General features: G+C 40.4%; 1 protein-coding gene across 2 annotated transcripts in view; it reads left to right on the forward strand.

Annotated features, from left to right (window-relative positions):
* larp4aa (La ribonucleoprotein 4Aa) overlaps positions 1-13,663 on the forward strand; it is a 16,725-nt gene extending 3,062 nt beyond the window's left edge. The window contains exons 2-17 of one of the 2 annotated variants that reach the window (XM_014034184.1): positions 411-522; positions 747-905; positions 2,711-2,792; positions 2,905-3,041; positions 3,134-3,237; positions 3,325-3,435; positions 3,531-3,584; positions 3,723-3,932; positions 4,738-4,841; positions 5,059-5,100; positions 7,557-7,784; positions 9,114-9,168; positions 9,278-9,430; positions 9,525-9,670; positions 9,759-9,972; positions 11,098-13,663. In XM_014034184.1, the coding sequence (XP_013889638.1) occupies positions 411-522; positions 747-905; positions 2,711-2,792; positions 2,905-3,041; positions 3,134-3,237; positions 3,325-3,435; positions 3,531-3,584; positions 3,723-3,932; positions 4,738-4,841; positions 5,059-5,100; positions 7,557-7,784; positions 9,114-9,168; positions 9,278-9,430; positions 9,525-9,670; positions 9,759-9,972; positions 11,098-11,496 (2,310 nt within the window). In that variant the 3' untranslated portion in view covers positions 11,497-13,663. The remainder of the gene's footprint in view (positions 1-410; positions 523-746; positions 906-2,710; positions 2,793-2,904; positions 3,042-3,133; positions 3,238-3,324; positions 3,436-3,530; positions 3,585-3,722; positions 3,933-4,737; positions 4,842-5,058; positions 5,101-7,556; positions 7,785-9,113; positions 9,169-9,277; positions 9,431-9,524; positions 9,671-9,758; positions 9,973-11,097) is intronic. The other variant, XM_014034185.1, reaches the window with a different exon arrangement.
* Positions 13,664-17,775: the final 4,112 nt, after the last annotated feature.

The raw sequence follows: 17,775 nt of genomic DNA on the forward strand, positions 1-17,775 counted from the left end.
ATGCATGCTAACCACAGTTAGTTATATTGCAAAGTCTGGTCAAATGATCACATTTAACTTTGTGGCACATTGATAGAATGAAGCTCATTTCTTTGTTTAATCTATATTCTACTTTTTTTTTGCATCTGTTCTGGTGGTTTTGCTTTTGTGGCCAAAGGCTCATTMATACAAGATAATGTAGGTAACTAGTCTGGGAACAGCTATGATGTCAAATCTTTTTGTAAACAAGTACAAGATATCTTTCTGGTGTCTAACCTTGATAACTGACAGCATATTTCCSCCTCTTTTCTCATTCTTTCGTGATTAAAATACTTGATATACCTGGAATAAAAACATCACTCTGTGATAAATATAGACATGTGGTGGAACTTACCCGATCCTGCAATTTCTTTCTCCTATTTCATTTGAAGGTCACCTCAAAAGGTGCTGGCTTAAACCCAAATGCCAAGGTGTGGCGGGAGATCCCTGTGGCCCCCAGCGAGGCTGTTCCCAGCAGTCCTCAGTGGCCTCCCTCTGACATCAGTGAGTCCATGCTCTGAATAAAAATAAATTTAAAAAAATGCTCAAAACGTTTTTTTTTATACAAATTATAGAGCTTTTAATGTTCAAATGTATGTTTTTATCCTAACGTTTGCATTCATCCAAATTTCCATAATAGTTTTTGGGACAATTTTAATTGACAAAGTGCAAATGTTGAACTTTCTGCTGTTCTTTCTGATTCAAAAGTTCTTGTACCTTGTGGACAGGTTATTCAGAGCCATCGTCAGCTGGGTGCAAACAGTACACTGTGGGATATACCGCCCTGGGTGACGGCGGCTCCACAGCAACAGCTGAGATAGCAGTAAATGGAATGGACCCTCAAGAGTTGGGCTTTTCCCCCACTGAGTCCACGACGGGGAGCTCAGGTCAGTCATGTCACCTCACGTGCCATCATCTTCACACATGGCTGCTGCTCGGGAGATTGTTCTGCTCTTATTACATTAGAAAGTGATAAGGGTTGGCTGGGATATAACATGTCACATGGAATGGGATGCCTTTGAATGTAAAACAACATCCATGTTTAAATGTGAGACTGTCCTCTGAGTTTTGTCATAGCAGTGTTTGGACACGTACCTTCTGCAGGTCAGATCAACAGATCCGCTCCAAGCCTTATGTTTGACCTCAAAGTTAAATTTGTTTTTTTAGCCTTGTGAAACATGGTTTGCACACAGATTATTTGGTCACACCTAACCCGTTCAGCAATTTGTTACCTAAGAAAACTTAAACTGTTCTTGCTGTGGAACTTAAAACCCAGTTATTCTTTTTGTTAAAGTTGAACTTTAACATGTTTACCTTCCTGTTTATGTACAAGGAGGGATTAGAGGGTGTTAGAAAGGAACTTGACTAAAGCACCAGTTMACAATAAAACTCTTTTTGTAGAGTGACACTATTGTAGCACAGCAGCTTCCTAAAACTAGTTTTTATTGGGTTGTGCCATGTGATGACTGTTAGTTCGCCAAGGAAAGCGTAAGCTGGGTGAGCTCGCATTCAAGCAGCAGTCAAAGTTCAGCTTAGACGAACTTTGACCGTTGTATGACGTGAAAAATACCCACATTGCCAGTAGAAATGAGCCCTCCAGTCAGGCATGGAAAGTAAAAACCACTGAACTGATATCATATGTCTGGTTTTGTTCAGTTAGACATTAGTTTGCATCATTTTAAAGCGTGTCAGGATAAGTTTTACGTCCAGTAAAAATTTATACCGTACATGTTTTCAGCCCGTCAGCAAAGTGATATTGTCACTGAAATGTTGAAAATGTAGAAGTGGCCTCTTGTAAAAATTGGGCTTGTTTTCTGTGCCTAACTTTGTTTTGGTTTTTGTTTTGATAAACAATCAAATTCACTAAAAGAAGGAATAATTGGAGGTTTTTGGGACACAGAAAACTCCGAGCTTTTCTGGGACAAAATTAGTTGCAGTCCTAAGGAATGACCACATAAACCCACACATTTGACTGAATTATAGTTTTGACATGACTGCTCATATTGGGATAAAACCTCATTGAAATAGATGCAAGCTCATGCACAGCAGTCTGCAACCTTTACAAAGAGACATTTCTGCCACTTGTTTTGCTAAATAAAACCTATCCAGAGTAAACGCACATGCTTGAAAAATGTTTTCATAAAAATAGTGTATGTAAAAAAAGTATTAATTATTACAATAGAAACATAAAAGATCTGTTATAAATCTTCACACCCTTTTTTAGATTAAGGTTGTACTGCCTCAGATCTGTCTGATCTGTTTGTGTTCGTCACAAATCAGTTCAGTGCTGAATAAACTTGTTTGTAAAATGATTGTTGCTTAGAGCAGAGGTTTACTTGCCGTCATTTAAGATAAAAACACAACATTGCAACAAATAATAGAAGCATTGTGCATCATTTGGGGATGTTTTAATTGTAAACGGAATACTTTCAAACAAATTTTTTAGGCCAGAAAATTAAAGCAGCAAGTAACCTGCTGCTTCTGAGCTGAACTTCATATACACAAAAATACAAGAAATTATGACACTTTGGGATCTAAATCTGTGGAAATATCTGTCAGTTGCTCTTGTGTAGTGAGTTAATGAGTGTGATTCAGATTGTGACTGTACTGCAAACATTTGTGGTATTTGTTAAACAACATTCATATCTTGTTTTTTTTTTTTTTTATATGTTTGTGTTTTTGGGCTTGGTAGATTCCAAAACAGAAGAACAACAAGTCTCCTCTGAGAACCTACGGGAGTCTCTGAAGAAAGAGCTTGAGTTTTATTTCTCCAGGTAAAAGCACAATGGTCAAAGCACTCTTTAAATGCCTGATTTCAACTGTGAATTTTTTTTTTAATCAAGGCAAGGCTAATTTTGTTACGGGTTTTATTGTTTTGTACTTCAGAGAAAACCTTTCCAAGGACTTGTACCTCATGTCCCAAATGGACAGCGATCAGTTTGTCCCAATTTGGACCATAGCCAGCATGGAGGGCATCAAGGTCCTTACCACTGACATGGACCTCATCCTGGATGTGTTGAGATGTAAGTCACTGAATAAGAATTATGTGTAATAAAACAGTTTATACATACACAGGTTAAATGTGTCTAAAACTATAATCTTTTTCTCTCTTTAGCATCTCCTATGGTACAAGTAGATGAGAAGGGGGAGAAGGTACGGCCTAATCACAAGAGATGTATTATCATCTTAAGAGAGGTCCCTGAAACCACACCTGTCGAGGTAAATTATTCATACACTTATTGACTGCATTCAATTAAAGTTGTAATTCAACCTGAATTTAGATCTTTCTTGGTATTGTGTTCACAGGAAGTTGAGTCACTGTTCAAAAATGACAACTGTCCAAAGGTGATAAGTGTTGAGTTTGCGCACAACAACAACTGGTACATCACATTCCAGTCAGACACAGATGCTCAGCAGGTACTGCTGCTTAAACGTCACYTTTCTTCACTGTGGTTGACTTATCACTGTTGAAATTCGGTGGAAGGAGTGACAATATTCTGGTTTTTCCCCAGGCGTACAAGTACTTGAGAGAGGAAGTAAAAACATTTCAGGGAAAACCAATCATGGTGAGTAAATAAGTGTTGCTTTACAAAGTTTTCTGTAAAGCTTTTTTTTTTTGTGTGTGTGTGTCTGTGTGTGTCTGTGTGTGTCATCTTATCGTGTCCACCCACCACCAACTTTTTTTTAAATTTTCTCTCTGACAGGCCAGGATAAAGGCCATCAACACATTTTTTGCAAAGAATGGGTATCGTAGTATGGACAGCAGCATGTACAGTCAGCAGTCCCAGAGCCAGTCCCAGTACAGTTCTCCACTTTACATGCAGCACGTCTACCCACAGCAGCAGTACCCAGTTTATGGCATCGTACCTCCCACCTGGACACCTACACCCACACCCTATTTTGAAACTCCTCTGGTAAGAAATACCTGGACTCCTGATGTGGAAATTGTACTTTTGGTTCTCACACAACCTAATGTTAGCAAGTAATCATTTCTGTTCAAGTTTTTTCTTGGTTTTAAATAAGTGACATTTGTGCTTTAGCCAACTTTTTCAACAAACAACAAATCAAGGTTTTTATGTAACAGGTGTTGTATGACATGGAGGTCTTGAATCACACTGGTCTTTGTGTATGAGAGTTTGCAAAAAAAAAAAAACGGAATTCCTCATTTTTGCTCAAATGAGCATTTTCTTTAGAGTGTCCACAGAAAAGGTGCACCATTTATTATATCTTTAGTGTCGTTATCCATTATTTTATGTACATTCTTGGGTTTTAAGTCTATAATATTTTCTGTAAAACTATTTTTCTACAGTCAGCCAGGCATTGTAAAAGTGGTGACTGTGCTGTAGATCTTAGAAAATAGATCAACAACTGAGTCTCATTTAGGCCCATGTTGCATAAATATAGGGATAGTTTCCACCAATTTGCTTATCTATTTATGCTTTTCTGTAAAGTTATCAAAGAAGTCAAAAGCTTTCAAATTGAGTCAAACCAGAGATGTTCAGTCTTGGCTCATATTGACCACTATTCTGTATGTTTTTCCTATTTTTTTTCTATTTAATTTGTTGGTAACAGTGAAGGAGTTCTGCATAAATTTCTCAATAAGTAGGCAGGTGTACTGAAAATAACTTAAAGCTTTCACTTTGACTTTATTAGGATTAGCAGAAGCTGCAGAAATGGTTCGTATTTGTAAATAAAAGTCTACATTTTCTGTCTGAGCAGGCACCATTTCAAAACAGCAGCTTTGTGAATGGATTCGGCTCTGCGGGACACTACAAAACAAGCTCTTCTGCTCTTAACGTAACTCGCCCCTTCAACAGAAACCGGTAAGCATTTCATTTAAGTTTTTTTTTCTTTCTCAAGTCTGAGCTTGCCCTTCTCGTATACATACTAGAACTGTGATGTGTTTACCACTTGTGTCATTGTTCGCATGCCAAGTTAAACTGTGAACATCGGATCATCTGCAATGCAGTGCTGTCTAAAGATAATGTAACCTCGCCAAGGAACTGCTCTTCACCTCAGGTTTTCTTACTGTCCCCACAGTGTCCCCCTCTATTCAAGAAAGAATGTAATAAATGCCTTCAGGTACCGCTGTTATACTGTATAATAAGCTTCATCGCTACCCTCATGTTTTACCATACTGCTGCAGCCAAATGACTAAATCCATAGCAGAGCATCAAACCTCTGACAGTCAGATTTGTCTTTTTTCTTTTTTTCTTTCCATTGATGTGAGGATGTTTGATTCCTTTTTTTATTGAACATTCTGGGTTTGTCATGTCATGATAAATGCCAGCTGCAGTTTCAGTTTGAGTGGTTAAAGGTTCTTAGCTCCAAACACATCCTCTGTGCATTGATATTAATGCATACATCACGTTAACTCTTTCCTCCATCACTGCTTACCTCCCAGTTTGTTTTGTGTTGTTGCTTTTATCAGGCTAATCCATGTGGTGGAATGTGCATTAACAGAACAGCTGATAAACTAAGAGATGGTTTTTGGTTACCTCTACTTAAATCGAGATGTCTTGTTTGTTCTCACGGTCAAAGAGGATCTGACAAAACATTTCTGACCCGATGATGAGATCACGATGCGCATAGAGGGACATCGGGATGAAGCAGCTAGCTTTGGTTTTCTCTCTTTACCTTCTCCTTATTCCTCTCCTTTCTGTTCTGTCTTTTCAAGGCCGACTGCTTCCCTCCCTTCCCAATGAGCGTTCAGATTATGAGATCTGAGGGTCAAAGACGGATATGAATATTGATGTTTATAAGTCATTTGGACAAATTGTTGACAAAAGCCTGTCCAGTTCTTACCTGGTGTTCTGAGTTTAATTTGTTGCCGTRTTTTATTGCTGAGTCCAAAATCCATCTGCATGTGTACATTAGCCTAATAATGCAGCATGTGTTTTGATTTTTATCATCTGCATGTTGCTGTTTTCCATGCATTATGTACAGTATACTGAGTTACTATTTGCTGTTTATTATAGTAATTTAATGTCAAAGCAATTCGTGAGGTCTTTTTAAAAACAAAAGCTCCTGAAGGTTTTCCAACATTTTACAATACTGACTACCGTTGAGGTCATAACTTTTATTTTCTACAATTTAAAAAAAACTACTTATTTTGAAATGAATAGTGACTGTATTGCTATTAAACATTTAATAGAAAATAAAATGCATGACTTTTCACACCAAAAAAAAAATAAAAAAAAGAAATCAGGAAATCTGACACATTTTATGAAACCTGGAAATAGGGCTGGACGACATGACGAAAAAAAATCACGATAGGCGTGGGCCGTATACCGTGATAGAAAATTTTAGTGGTTTTCAAACCGTGACTTTTTCATGTCATACCGTGCCTACACTATAAGTGTTTTTTGTTRATTTTTCCTCTGGTCTGTTCGGATGCAGACTTTCCCCTGCGACCCCTCCCCCGCGCACTCCTGCAGAGCTGCCTGTCGGCACTTGCAGCTCTGCAGGGGTTGTGTTCTGGCTGAAAAACAGTTCCCCAAACTTTTTCCCTGTCTAAAATATTAAGTCCAGCTATATGAAAATAAGTAGGATGCCGTAAAGATGACGGCAATGTGGACCGTGGAGACAACACGTCTAATACGATCACAGCTCCAGGTAAAATTTATGCTATCTTGAAATGAAGGAGCTAACGTTAGCATCAGATTATGAAACATATCACCGTGTTGCGGTGGTTTAATGCGCTGATTACAGCTTGTCTGCAAAACTGTTTGAGTTGTTGGGTTGTGTATTTGATAAGTTTTTAGTGAAATGCGATAAAACTAAATGCCTCCTTTAGCCGAGCAGCTCGTTAGCTGAATGTGCGTTTCATAAACACGCATTCATAGTTGTGATTACTTGTTTCTGTGRGCYTATAATTATATAATCTTTACGTCAAAAACACTTTAGAAATTTAAAACGCAATAAAATCCTCCAACGTGACACATTACTTCAATAAAGACTTGTTGTGCAGTATATAATGATTTGTCAACTAATAAAACAACAGAAAATCAGTTATCCTAAAGTACAGATGCACACACGTAAATAAAATTTCAGCATAACACCTGAGATGTAAAAACAGCTTCCAAAGATAGTTAAAGCTGAATATAATAATGTAAATGTTATTTTCTTTTTTGTTTTTAAATACAAATGGATTACTTTGGTTAATTCTTCGATTCCGTCCACGTTTCATTAGCAACTTATAAATGGAAGTGGAGCAGGAGAAGGTGGATTCTGATTGGCTGTTGTCAAGCATATTTCCGCCATGTTTGATCAAATAAGAGGCTCACAGCTGATCACCGTGATCGACCTGAATTTTTTTTTTTTCTCGATTAATAATCGCAATCATATAATCACTCAGCCCTACCTGGAAATTTGTCTACTAAATGGACATGCAAGAAATGGAAATAACTATTTATATAACAGACAGTGACTTTTTTTTCTTTCCACCCTTTTTACACAGAAGCACTGATTTGTTTTAGGCATCATGAGCATTTTAACTGAACATCGTTGCTCATTTTCCATTTTCTTTGTTGCAACAGGAACCATGTAAAGCCACAAGTGAGATCAGCCGAGGTGTCGCCCGCGTCTATAACACCGGTCTCCTTGGAGAGTGTGCCTGGACTGCGCAGCCCACAGCCTTCAGTTGTCGCCGCCACCGCTAACCCAGTCCAAACAACCGCTGACATGAGCTCTGCGTTTTCACAACTGTCGTCCTCTTCCTCATCTCTGGATCCTAGTGATGAGTCTGGCACAGCTGGACGTGGAAGGTAAGATTAAAACTTATTTATTTCTTGTTTTGTTTTTGGATGACAGCAGCTCAATGAGCCACTGTGCATGCGCCAAACTAAAACTGGTTACAGTAAATGAAAAAGCTCAAAATGGGATTGAATTCAAAATATAATTCAGTAAATTAAGAATCGCACATTTCTTCTTCAGAAGAAATGGGATTATTGCATTATGTCAATTCATTGTTGCTGGCTGTATTAGTCAGCTTAATTTAATAAAATTGGTGTGAATGTGAGAACTAAGAAGCTAATATAAAAACAAAATTAATTCAGGTGAGGGGGGATATATTGATTTTTTTTTTTTAAGTCACTAAAACTGTCTTGGACTATGTTTTTTTTATTTTATTTTGAAACACAACATAACGCATTACAAGATATTCTTGCATAAAATAGCACAAAAATAGAGTTTTTGTTTTTTAATGAAAGTCCTACAATTTTGTTTTTCATCATGAAAACTACCACAACCTGACAAGTTACTCTAAATACAGGGTTCCTGCAGARCCTTAAAGTCTTAAAAGGAATTGAATTCATCAATTCAAAAATAAGGCCTTAATTAGCCTTAAAATGTCTTAAATTAATCTTTCAGAGGTCTTAAATGTTAACACGTTGTGAGTAAGATGATAATAAATTGTCTCAAATGTTAAAATAATTGGTAACATTTTTTCTTTATAATTGGTGTTGGAATAAACATTTTGGTAAAATTGTTGCTAACTGGGTTTTTTTCTGTTTGTGTTTATTGTGAAGTTGGTCTTAAATTTCATTTCAAGTGGCATTGAAGAGGTCTTAAAGTCTTAAATTTAACTTACCTTAAGCTGTAGGAACCCTGAAATAAAAACATGGTGTAAATTTCAAAGGATATTTATTTTCCATCATTACTGCACTTTGCAGCAGACGTTTCAAAATAAGTATCCATCAGGTTAATAATGATATTCATGCCATTACACTGCATGTAAAACACTTTTTTTTCTTCAAACTTTATTCATTCCATAACGACAAAATTCTATGTACCAAAAAGAAAATACAAATGAAATGAAATGAAAGGCAGCAGAGAGAAGAAAAAAATCTTTTATCATCTGCCCCTTTCATGTCGAGTATAAATTCTAATTAGAATAATCTTCAGTTAATAAACATTGAATCTTTCTCGAACGCCTATTGAATGGCTACATATTAAACCATTTCATATTTTTTAACAATCTAATTTATCATTCTCTTAAACATTTACATTGATGTGGCACTTTTAACATCTTTCAAATTATTCCACAATCTCACTCCTTATTTCACGTCATTAAATTTTTTTTTCATGTGTTTCAGACGGAGCACAACCTACAGAGGAACACGAAGGAGGCGAGAGGATGAACGGATCACGGTAATTAACAGTGCTTTGTTACCATAAAAATTGTACACAGCATGAACTGTCCTGTCGTATTTATGGGCTGGCAACCATTTAATTTTTTGTGTTCTTGTTTTGTTCGCAGAGACCTGTACCTTTAGCTGAGGTGAAYGTTCCCCCTCCCAAGTTTGACTTGGCTGCCACTAATTTCCCTCCTCTTCCTGGCTGTGTGGTCAGCACGCAGGGAGAGCCAGTGCTCGAAAACCGAATGTCAGATGTTGTACGCGGTTTGTACAAGGTAAGCGATATTAAGCGATTCAAAAATTAATCTAATTGACGATATTGTRGATGTGAGGTCCTCTGAGATGTAATCTGCATATTTGCATTTTTAGACGGAACAAACCAATAAAGAAGCCACTGTGAGTCCCAGTTCAGGCCAAGCCTCCGCCACAGAGGAGGCTGCGGCTGTCTCAAGTCCTGGTCCTGCCCCAACACCTGCAAAACCCGTTACTCAACCGCTCGGGCATCTGTCCTCCCGGTACGATGTAGCCAAAAATGTTTGCTTTTCAGATCAGACATACTTGTTAATGTTTAAATCTTAACGCCTGAAACTTTTGTTTCGACAGTGTCACTTATCCAGAAAAGCGGGCTGAGCGGCCAGAACCACCTGCTACAAAAACAGCTCCTCGTACACCGGTTCAAGCCGCCATCACCTCCTCTTCTTCCTCTGCCTCCTCACAGCCTGCGCAAAGCTCACGACCTCAACCCTCTGCTGTCTCCACACCCAGCGCGCCAGCCCCTGCTACCCCTGCTACAGTCACTATAACCACCCCTGCACAGGTAAATATCATGTTTTAGCAGGTAATATGAGAGCATAATTATGGGTTAAATCTTGTTCCAGCAGGAATTGAATCTGAATTGCTCAGATGGAGTCTGTATGTGCATAATCTGAAATTGAATGCATTGGTTTGAAAATGAATTATACTAAATTGAAACTGAATTTAATGGTTTGAAACGGAATTTATTTAAAGTTTTGTATCTGAATTAATTTGCTTTGAAACTGTATTTTGTTTTATTAAAAGTTCAGTTTAACTACTTTCACATTCAGTTCCAAAATTCAGATTTGTGTGTCACATCCTGGTCCTTGAGAAAGTCAGCCTGAGTAATCAAACACAGATCCACAGATTTATGTTTCACTTTGGTGAAGTTTCCCTTCTGTAATGTAACAGAGTTGATGCAATCCACCGTAAAAGTGACAAAAACAGTTATTTTATTGCAGTGATTAATTTTACCTTAATGTAGAAAATGTTACATTTTCATCACATCATGGATCACATATTGATCAGATGCTGCTGCTGCTGACTGATCCATGATGTGATGTAAATGTAACATTTTCTATAGGTAAAATTAATCACTGCAATAAAATAACTTTGTTTTTGTCACTTTTACGGTGGATTGCATCAACTCTGTTACATTACAGAAGGGAAACTTCACCAAAGTGAAACTTAAATCTGTGGATCTGTGTTTGATTACTCTGGCTGGCTTTCTCAAGGACCAGGATGTGACACAAAAATCTGAATTATGGAACTGAAAGTGAAAGTAGTCAAACTGAAATTTTAATAAACCAAAATACGGTTTCAAAGCAAATTAATTCAAATTCAATTCCTGCTGGCACAAGATTTATCCCATACATAATTGCCTTATGATGAGAACTTGTGCGCATAGAGGGAGTTATGGGAGTGAACTGACTGGCTTATGCTTTCTTTCATTCTTTTCTCACATCTCTTCCTTTGCTGTTTTTCTTTCTTTTGTCTACTCTACCTCACCATAAGTCCAGAATGTTCACTCCTTTCCCAGTGAGCATCAAGATTATGAGATCTGAGGGTTGGACTCAATGAATCATAAAAGTAAATCTATGAATCGGTGTGGTTTTATAATATTAAATTTGAAACTCTCTTCTCTCAGGAGCCCCGTAAACTCAGCTACGCCGAAGTGTGCCAACGGCCACCAAAAGACCCTCCCCCTGCAGCCCCCGCTCCATCGTCCTCCAGCACAGCGTCGGGCCAGCCGCTACGTGAGCTGCGCGTGAACAAGGCCGAGGAGCCGGGCTCCAGCGGCATCAGTCCTGCAGACAAGCAAGAGAGAGGTCATGACAGGGAGGGAGGGTGGGAGTGCAAGGAGAGCCGGCCGCCACGTGAACGTGACTCTCAGGGAGGCTACTACCGCAGCAARGTCCCCAGAGGCACGGGGGGGCTCAAGTTTCGGGAGCAGCGGCGCCCGCCCCCCAACCGACGCAGCTCCCCACAGGGTGGCTACAGGCACACTGGCAAAGAGCAGAACATTCCACCTGTATCGCCAAAGTAAAAAAAAAAAAAAGAAGAAAAAGAACTTGACATGAAAAGAGGAAGAAAAAAAAGATGTATGAATAAATGTATAAATATATATACATGGATATATATATATAATTATATAAAAATGAATAAGATAAAAGCAACAACATTATGGTAGCCACCTTCCCTCCTGGAACTTGTCCAAAGAAAGGCTTTTAAAATGACTGTGACACCCAGGACTTAAGGGCAAAATGAAACCTGAAGAACTTTGACGAGCAATTTGAAAACGAAACAAAAAAATTTGTTTGGCCTCCAGTAGTTTAAAAAAAAAAGAGAAAATTAAAGTGATTCATGTGGAGGTCGTTCATTTATGCTCAACAAGGGAACGGTGGGATGCAGGGCCACATAAAAGGCCCTCTACCTAATTTTTGTTTTTTAATAGATGTTGGTCTGCAAGAACAATACGCACTAAGATGAAAAGAACATGCATATATGTCATGTACATATACAAAGATATCACTAACACGCAATGAGACATCAGTTTTTTTTTCCTTGTTTGCTTAGGTTTGCAAGTATGACTGAAGGGTTGACTGATGTCTGTTTGTATTGATTGTTCGGCAAAGTGATTGAAGTGCTTCAGTGTGCTGTCGCACCGATATAATGAAACTGATCATTTTGATTTTTACAGCAGAAATTTTGAGTCATCTTCCTGGGGGGGGGGGGGAAGGATGGAGTGGTCTTCTAATGTATATTAATGAAATGTGTTCTATGGTGGTGTGTTGATTCTGACTTGCCGTCGGACATCAGAAACCGTTGATGTACGCCACAGTCATCTGTGTGGTTTTGTTTGGAGCTGGAATACTCTTTGTGGGTGGGCGCTCACCGGCCTGTAAGCCACGGTGAACCTTGCTAGCCTGGTCCGAAGTTTTTCATGTTGAGTTTTATCTCCGTTTTATCAGAACTGTATCGGGTCTACCTGTCGCAGTGGATTCAGAACTATGTCACATGTTGATAATCAGTCAGGTTCTCTGTTTATGTGTTTCGGGTCGGGTGGGGAAACCTTGGGGTGGGGTGGGGGTTTAAAAAAAAGTACATGTTGCTTCAGTTTGACTGTTCGTTGTGCCTGGTGTTTCAGGTGAGGTTTGGCTTTTCTACATCATCACAGGATATCCAGGTTAAGTTTATATCTGTGAATTATTCTTTATAACGGAGACATGATTTCAAAATAATAGACTGAAGCGTGCTGTTAAGGATGACGGCTTCACAATATCTGGCAGCCAAGTGGTGAATATAAAGAAAAAGACAACCTTTTTCATGCTATGTGCCAGCTGCCTGCGATCATAGAGTTCTAGGATAAAGTTTTGATTTTTATTAATGAGGTCTGCTAAATAATTTAGTGTTTGGGAATCGTTTGGCTCAGTGAAACTGGATTTTTGAGAAGCTGTAGAGGTGTAGTTGCCTATGCTATATTGTAATAACCCTTCACTAGAAACGTGTGGGAGAATGTAATTGTTCTAGTACTAAATTTACAGAGGGCCGCTTTTGACTGCAGGTTTTCATCAGATTGTTTTTGTGCTTTAGGGTGAGTTCTTATGGGTTTTTTTTTTTCTTTAATTTTTTAAAAACAGGTTGACTTAGATTTTGAAGTTTGACTCGCTGTGTTTGCTTTTTAAATTTATTTATTTTAATTTTAATGCACAACGCTTTTCTCCCAATTCTTGGTAGGCTGGTTTCCCCAAAGTTGCGTGAAATCGCATTGGCAAAATGAAATCACACACGACATTTATTCACTCATGGAGATGTCAGCTGAGAGAGAAAATACTTGATGCACTCACTTTGGGTTTGATAATGCAGTAAAACGAGGATTCAATCACTGGGGCTGTCTTTTTATTTTTTCATTGAGTATGAGCAGCTAGTGATTTTAGTATCATTAAATAAATGCACTAACCTTGTTTTGAAAAGAATCTTACTCATGAGTAATGTGAAATAATTTAGAAGCATATGGTTGATGCTGACAGGCTTGCAAATATCTGCAGAAATTGCTTTTCCCCCCTGCAATTTAACATTTTGTTTGGGTTTATTTTCTGTTAATTTGGGTTGGGGTGGCAACAGYAGACGTAGTAATGGATCAACCAAGTGTTTGAGACACAATCTTAGAAACTGTATGAAATGTCACCAAAAATAAATTATTTTGATTTGGCTGTCCTGTGTCACATTTCTTATGCCTGTGAACATTACACTGACAAATATTTTCTGTTTATTCTGTGAATACTGATTTTGACTTCAATTATTTGTTTAAATTATCCTATATACTTATGTGGACTTTAAGGTGTTCTAGGAATTTATACATCAAAATATTCTTTCTGCTCTACGGAGCTCACGAGGGGACATGGGGGGGATTTTTTTTTTTCCTTTTGCGTTCCCACGCAAAATATTTTTTTAWATGAASTGAATTAAATCAGACTTTTARTTTTGAAATATCTGGTTACGAAAACAAGATGTRGCCACAAGTTCGTGAAATTGACATTGATGTTGCGTGGCTGTACTGTGTTTAAAATATCGGCATATGACKTACTTCTATGCGTGGCTGTGGGATATACTGTATTCATTCTGAAGCTGAATTAAAGCAGTASYCTAACTCGCTAATGGTTAACYTGTGAGTTTGCTAATAAACCGGCAGGCACAACAGTGATAAACGGCTTTTGCGAGGTAAAGCAATACATTGCATGGGAACGCAAAAGAAAAAACACCTCCCATGTCCCCTCGCAGGCTCCGTACTGCTCAGATGGGTGCCAAGAGTTTTGGTTTATACCCTTATCCAAACAYAATTTAGTTTTATTTACTAAAAAGTAAGGATTTTTCCCCCAGTTATTTTTTTTATTAGTACTGTTCCTTTTCAGTCATTTCACTCAGTACAACACACAGTTGMATATGGGACACTCACGCTACATGTTCTATGTCCTCATCTTCTCCACAGTACTCATATTTCGTTTTCCAAAAATAAATGTTTTGTTTAACCCTGCATGTCCTAATCTGAGCCTTGACAAAACTGTTTCCTCCCTTATGTTTCTTCCAGTACTCCTCATTTGTTTCCTTGGAATTCTATAAAACCATCTCCTTTCTTCCATTGGTTTTGCCATTTTTCTCTAATTTTTAGCTTTATGATACTTGTAATTTCTGTTTCTGTCAACTACATTGTTTTTGGTAGTATGTTTTGCTATTTTGTCTGCTTTTTCATTTCCTATTACTCCTATGTMGGCTGGTATCCATAGAAAAATTAGTCCCATCGTTTTAATCCTGTATCGTGTTTGTTTTGTTTCTATTATGTCTGGCCTGATTTCTGAACTATTATTTTTTTTAACTGAGTAATGAAGAGCTAGAATCTGAACAAACTGTTGATCTGAGTGGTTTATTATCCTCAATCCATTGAACTGCGAGTAATATTGCGATCATTTCTCCTGTGTATACTGATACTTTATCAGTGATTTATCAGTGATTCTTATTCCTACTTTCACTCCAAATTCTGATACAATAAATGCAGCCCCGACTCGATCTTTTGATGCATCTGTATATATTGTATATTGTTTATATTGCATTGTATATGTTACTCACACCTAGAGACAAGTTAGTTATCTTGAAAGGCAACGTCTCAACTGGGCTGCAGTGTTGTCCTTTGTCGCTTTATTGCCAATGAAACAACAAATAAAAAAAATTATATCAAGCAAAAGTTGCACAAACCCCTTAACTCGTTTGAAAAACACAAAAATGTGCTTGAAATACTATAAAAATTCTTAAAAAGAAACAGCCTAAAAAATAATTGAAATGTTTTGCAGGTAATTAAAATTGTATTTGTATTATTATTGTATTTTTCATGTTTTTTTTGTCTGGATTTTGCAACCTTGAGCTGCAAACTTTTCTTAATGACAGTGATTGTGCAGCCCTGTTGGGTAAGCTGTGTGAAAAACTGTTCAAGAGTCAAAAGACACATCTTTTGAACTATTTGTCTAAGATGTAGCACAGTTCAAGGTTCTTGAAATGGAGTCTGATKATCTTGTACCATCTGTATARTTGCTGATTTAATAAAGGTTGGTCTGATCATTGTCTAAAAATGCGTTTCTATGTAACTTTACACTTGTAGGTAGTAAACATTTCTGCCTAATTAAAAAAAATATAATTAAGTACATCGACAAAAACTAATAAGCATTACTAATGCTTACAATTTGAATGTATTGAAATGTTAGGTAGATTTGACCTAATTTATTTTGGTGTTTCAGAGCTGTTGACATACACTTTACTTTTGGTTATATTTATCCAAACTGAGTGAAAAGTTTTACCTCAGCTTCTTTTTTCTCAGTAACTAAATACYTTGCTGTGTGTATGCAAATAATTAATGTAATTTAACTTCAGTTCACAATTTTAGTTTTTGGTACAAATAGGCCTACACTGTTAGAATAGCTAATATTTTACTGAGATATACCTGTGACTCAGTTCAGACTTGTTTAATATTTAGCGTGTACAATTATAAAGAAATAGCAGATTGTTACATTTAGTGTAGAAAAATATAACAGTTATAGTATAAGCCGTATTACATGGTATAATCAACAGCAGCAGGATAAACAAAGGAAAAAGGAATTTAAACGTTTTCACACTGATTACATTGAAATAAGTTAATTTGGTTTAGTTTGGTTAAGTTATAAAAAAAATCTTCACTATCGCGCACACGTGCACTCGCGCGCGGGTCTTARGTGCGCGCGCGCGCGTCTGTACGTCAAAGGGCGCTTTGGCACGCGTGAACTCAAGTACACTTCGCTGCAGCCTGCAAGGTGTCAGACAGGCGGGTGGACAGGCGGACGGGGTTGCGGGCAGACGGACAGGCAGGCTGGCACGCACGCACCGGGGCGGGCGGTCGGGCCGGCTGCAAGGTGTCAGACAGGCGGGTGGACAGGCGGACGGGGTTGCGGGCAGACGGACAGGCAGGCTGGCACGCACGCACCGGCGCGGGCGGTCGGGCAGGCAGCAAGGTGTCAGGCAGGCAGGCGGGTGGGCAGGCAAAAAGGCTTCGAGCGGGCGGAAGGGTGGATGGGGGGCTGGTGGACAGGCAGGCACGCACACACTCACCAGGGCAGGTGGTCGGGCTGGCAGGCAGGCACACTTGAACGGGGGCGGGCGGTTGGGCAGGCAGCTAGGCGTCGGGCAGGCGGGCAGAGGGGTGGGCAGGCAGGCAGGTACGCGTGCACCGGTGCGGAAGGTCGGGCAGGCAGCAAGGTGTCGGGCTAGCGGGCAGTCGGGCAGGCAACAAGGCTTCGAGCGGACGGACGGGCGGATAGGCGGATGTGGGGCGGGCGGACGGGTGGACTTTCAGGCACGCCTGCACCGGGGCGGGCGGTCGGGCAGGAGACAAGGCGTCGTGTAGGTGGACGGGCGAGCGGGCGGGCAGGCAGCAAGGCGTAGGACAGGCGGACGGGGGGCGGGCAGACAGGCAGGCAGGCAKGCATGCAACATGTCGAGGGGRGGACGGTAGGGCAGGCAACAAGGCTTTGAGCGGGAAGAAGGGCAGACGGGGGCTGGCGGACAGGCATGCACACACGCACGCACCATGGCAGGTGGTCGGGCTGGCAGGCAGGCACGCTTGTACAGGGGCGGGCGGTTGGGCAGGCAGCAAGGTGTCGGGTGGGCGGGCAGACAGGCGGATGGGGGGCTGGCAGARGGGTGGACATTCAGGCACGCACGCACCATGGCAGGCAATCGGGCTGGCAGGCAGGCACACTTGAACCGGGGCGGGTGGTCGGGCAGGCAGCAAGGTGTCGGGTGGGCAGACGGGCATACGGGTGGGCAGGCGGATGGGCAGGAAGGCTGGCAGCGTGAAACAGTGAGGGCGGTCGAGCAGGCATCAAGGTGTCGGGCGGGAGGGTGGACAGGCGGACGGGAGGCGGGCAGACAGACAGGCAGGCTGGCACGCACGCACCGGGGTAGGCAGTCGGGCTGGCAGGCAGGCACGCTTGAACCGGGGCGGGCGGTCGGGCAGGCAGCAAGGTGTTGGGCGGGCGGAAAGGTGGGCAGGAAGGCAGGCAGGCAGGCACGCGTGGGGCGGGCGGTCGGGTAGGTAGCAAAGTGTCAGGCTAGCAGGCAGTTCGGCAGACAACAACAATTCGAGCACGTGGACGGACAGATAGGCGGACGGGGGGCGGGTGGACGGGCGGACAGGCAGGCACGCACACACCCAACATGTCGGGCGGGAGGACGGTCGGGCAGGCAACAAGGCTTTGAGCGGGAGGAAGGGCGGACGGGGGCGGGCGGACAGGCAGGCACACAC

This window comes from Austrofundulus limnaeus, unplaced genomic scaffold (assembly GCF_001266775.1).
Source record: "Austrofundulus limnaeus strain Quisiro unplaced genomic scaffold, Austrofundulus_limnaeus-1.0 Scaffold2004, whole genome shotgun sequence".
Lineage (NCBI taxonomy): Eukaryota > Metazoa > Chordata > Actinopteri > Cyprinodontiformes > Rivulidae > Austrofundulus > Austrofundulus limnaeus.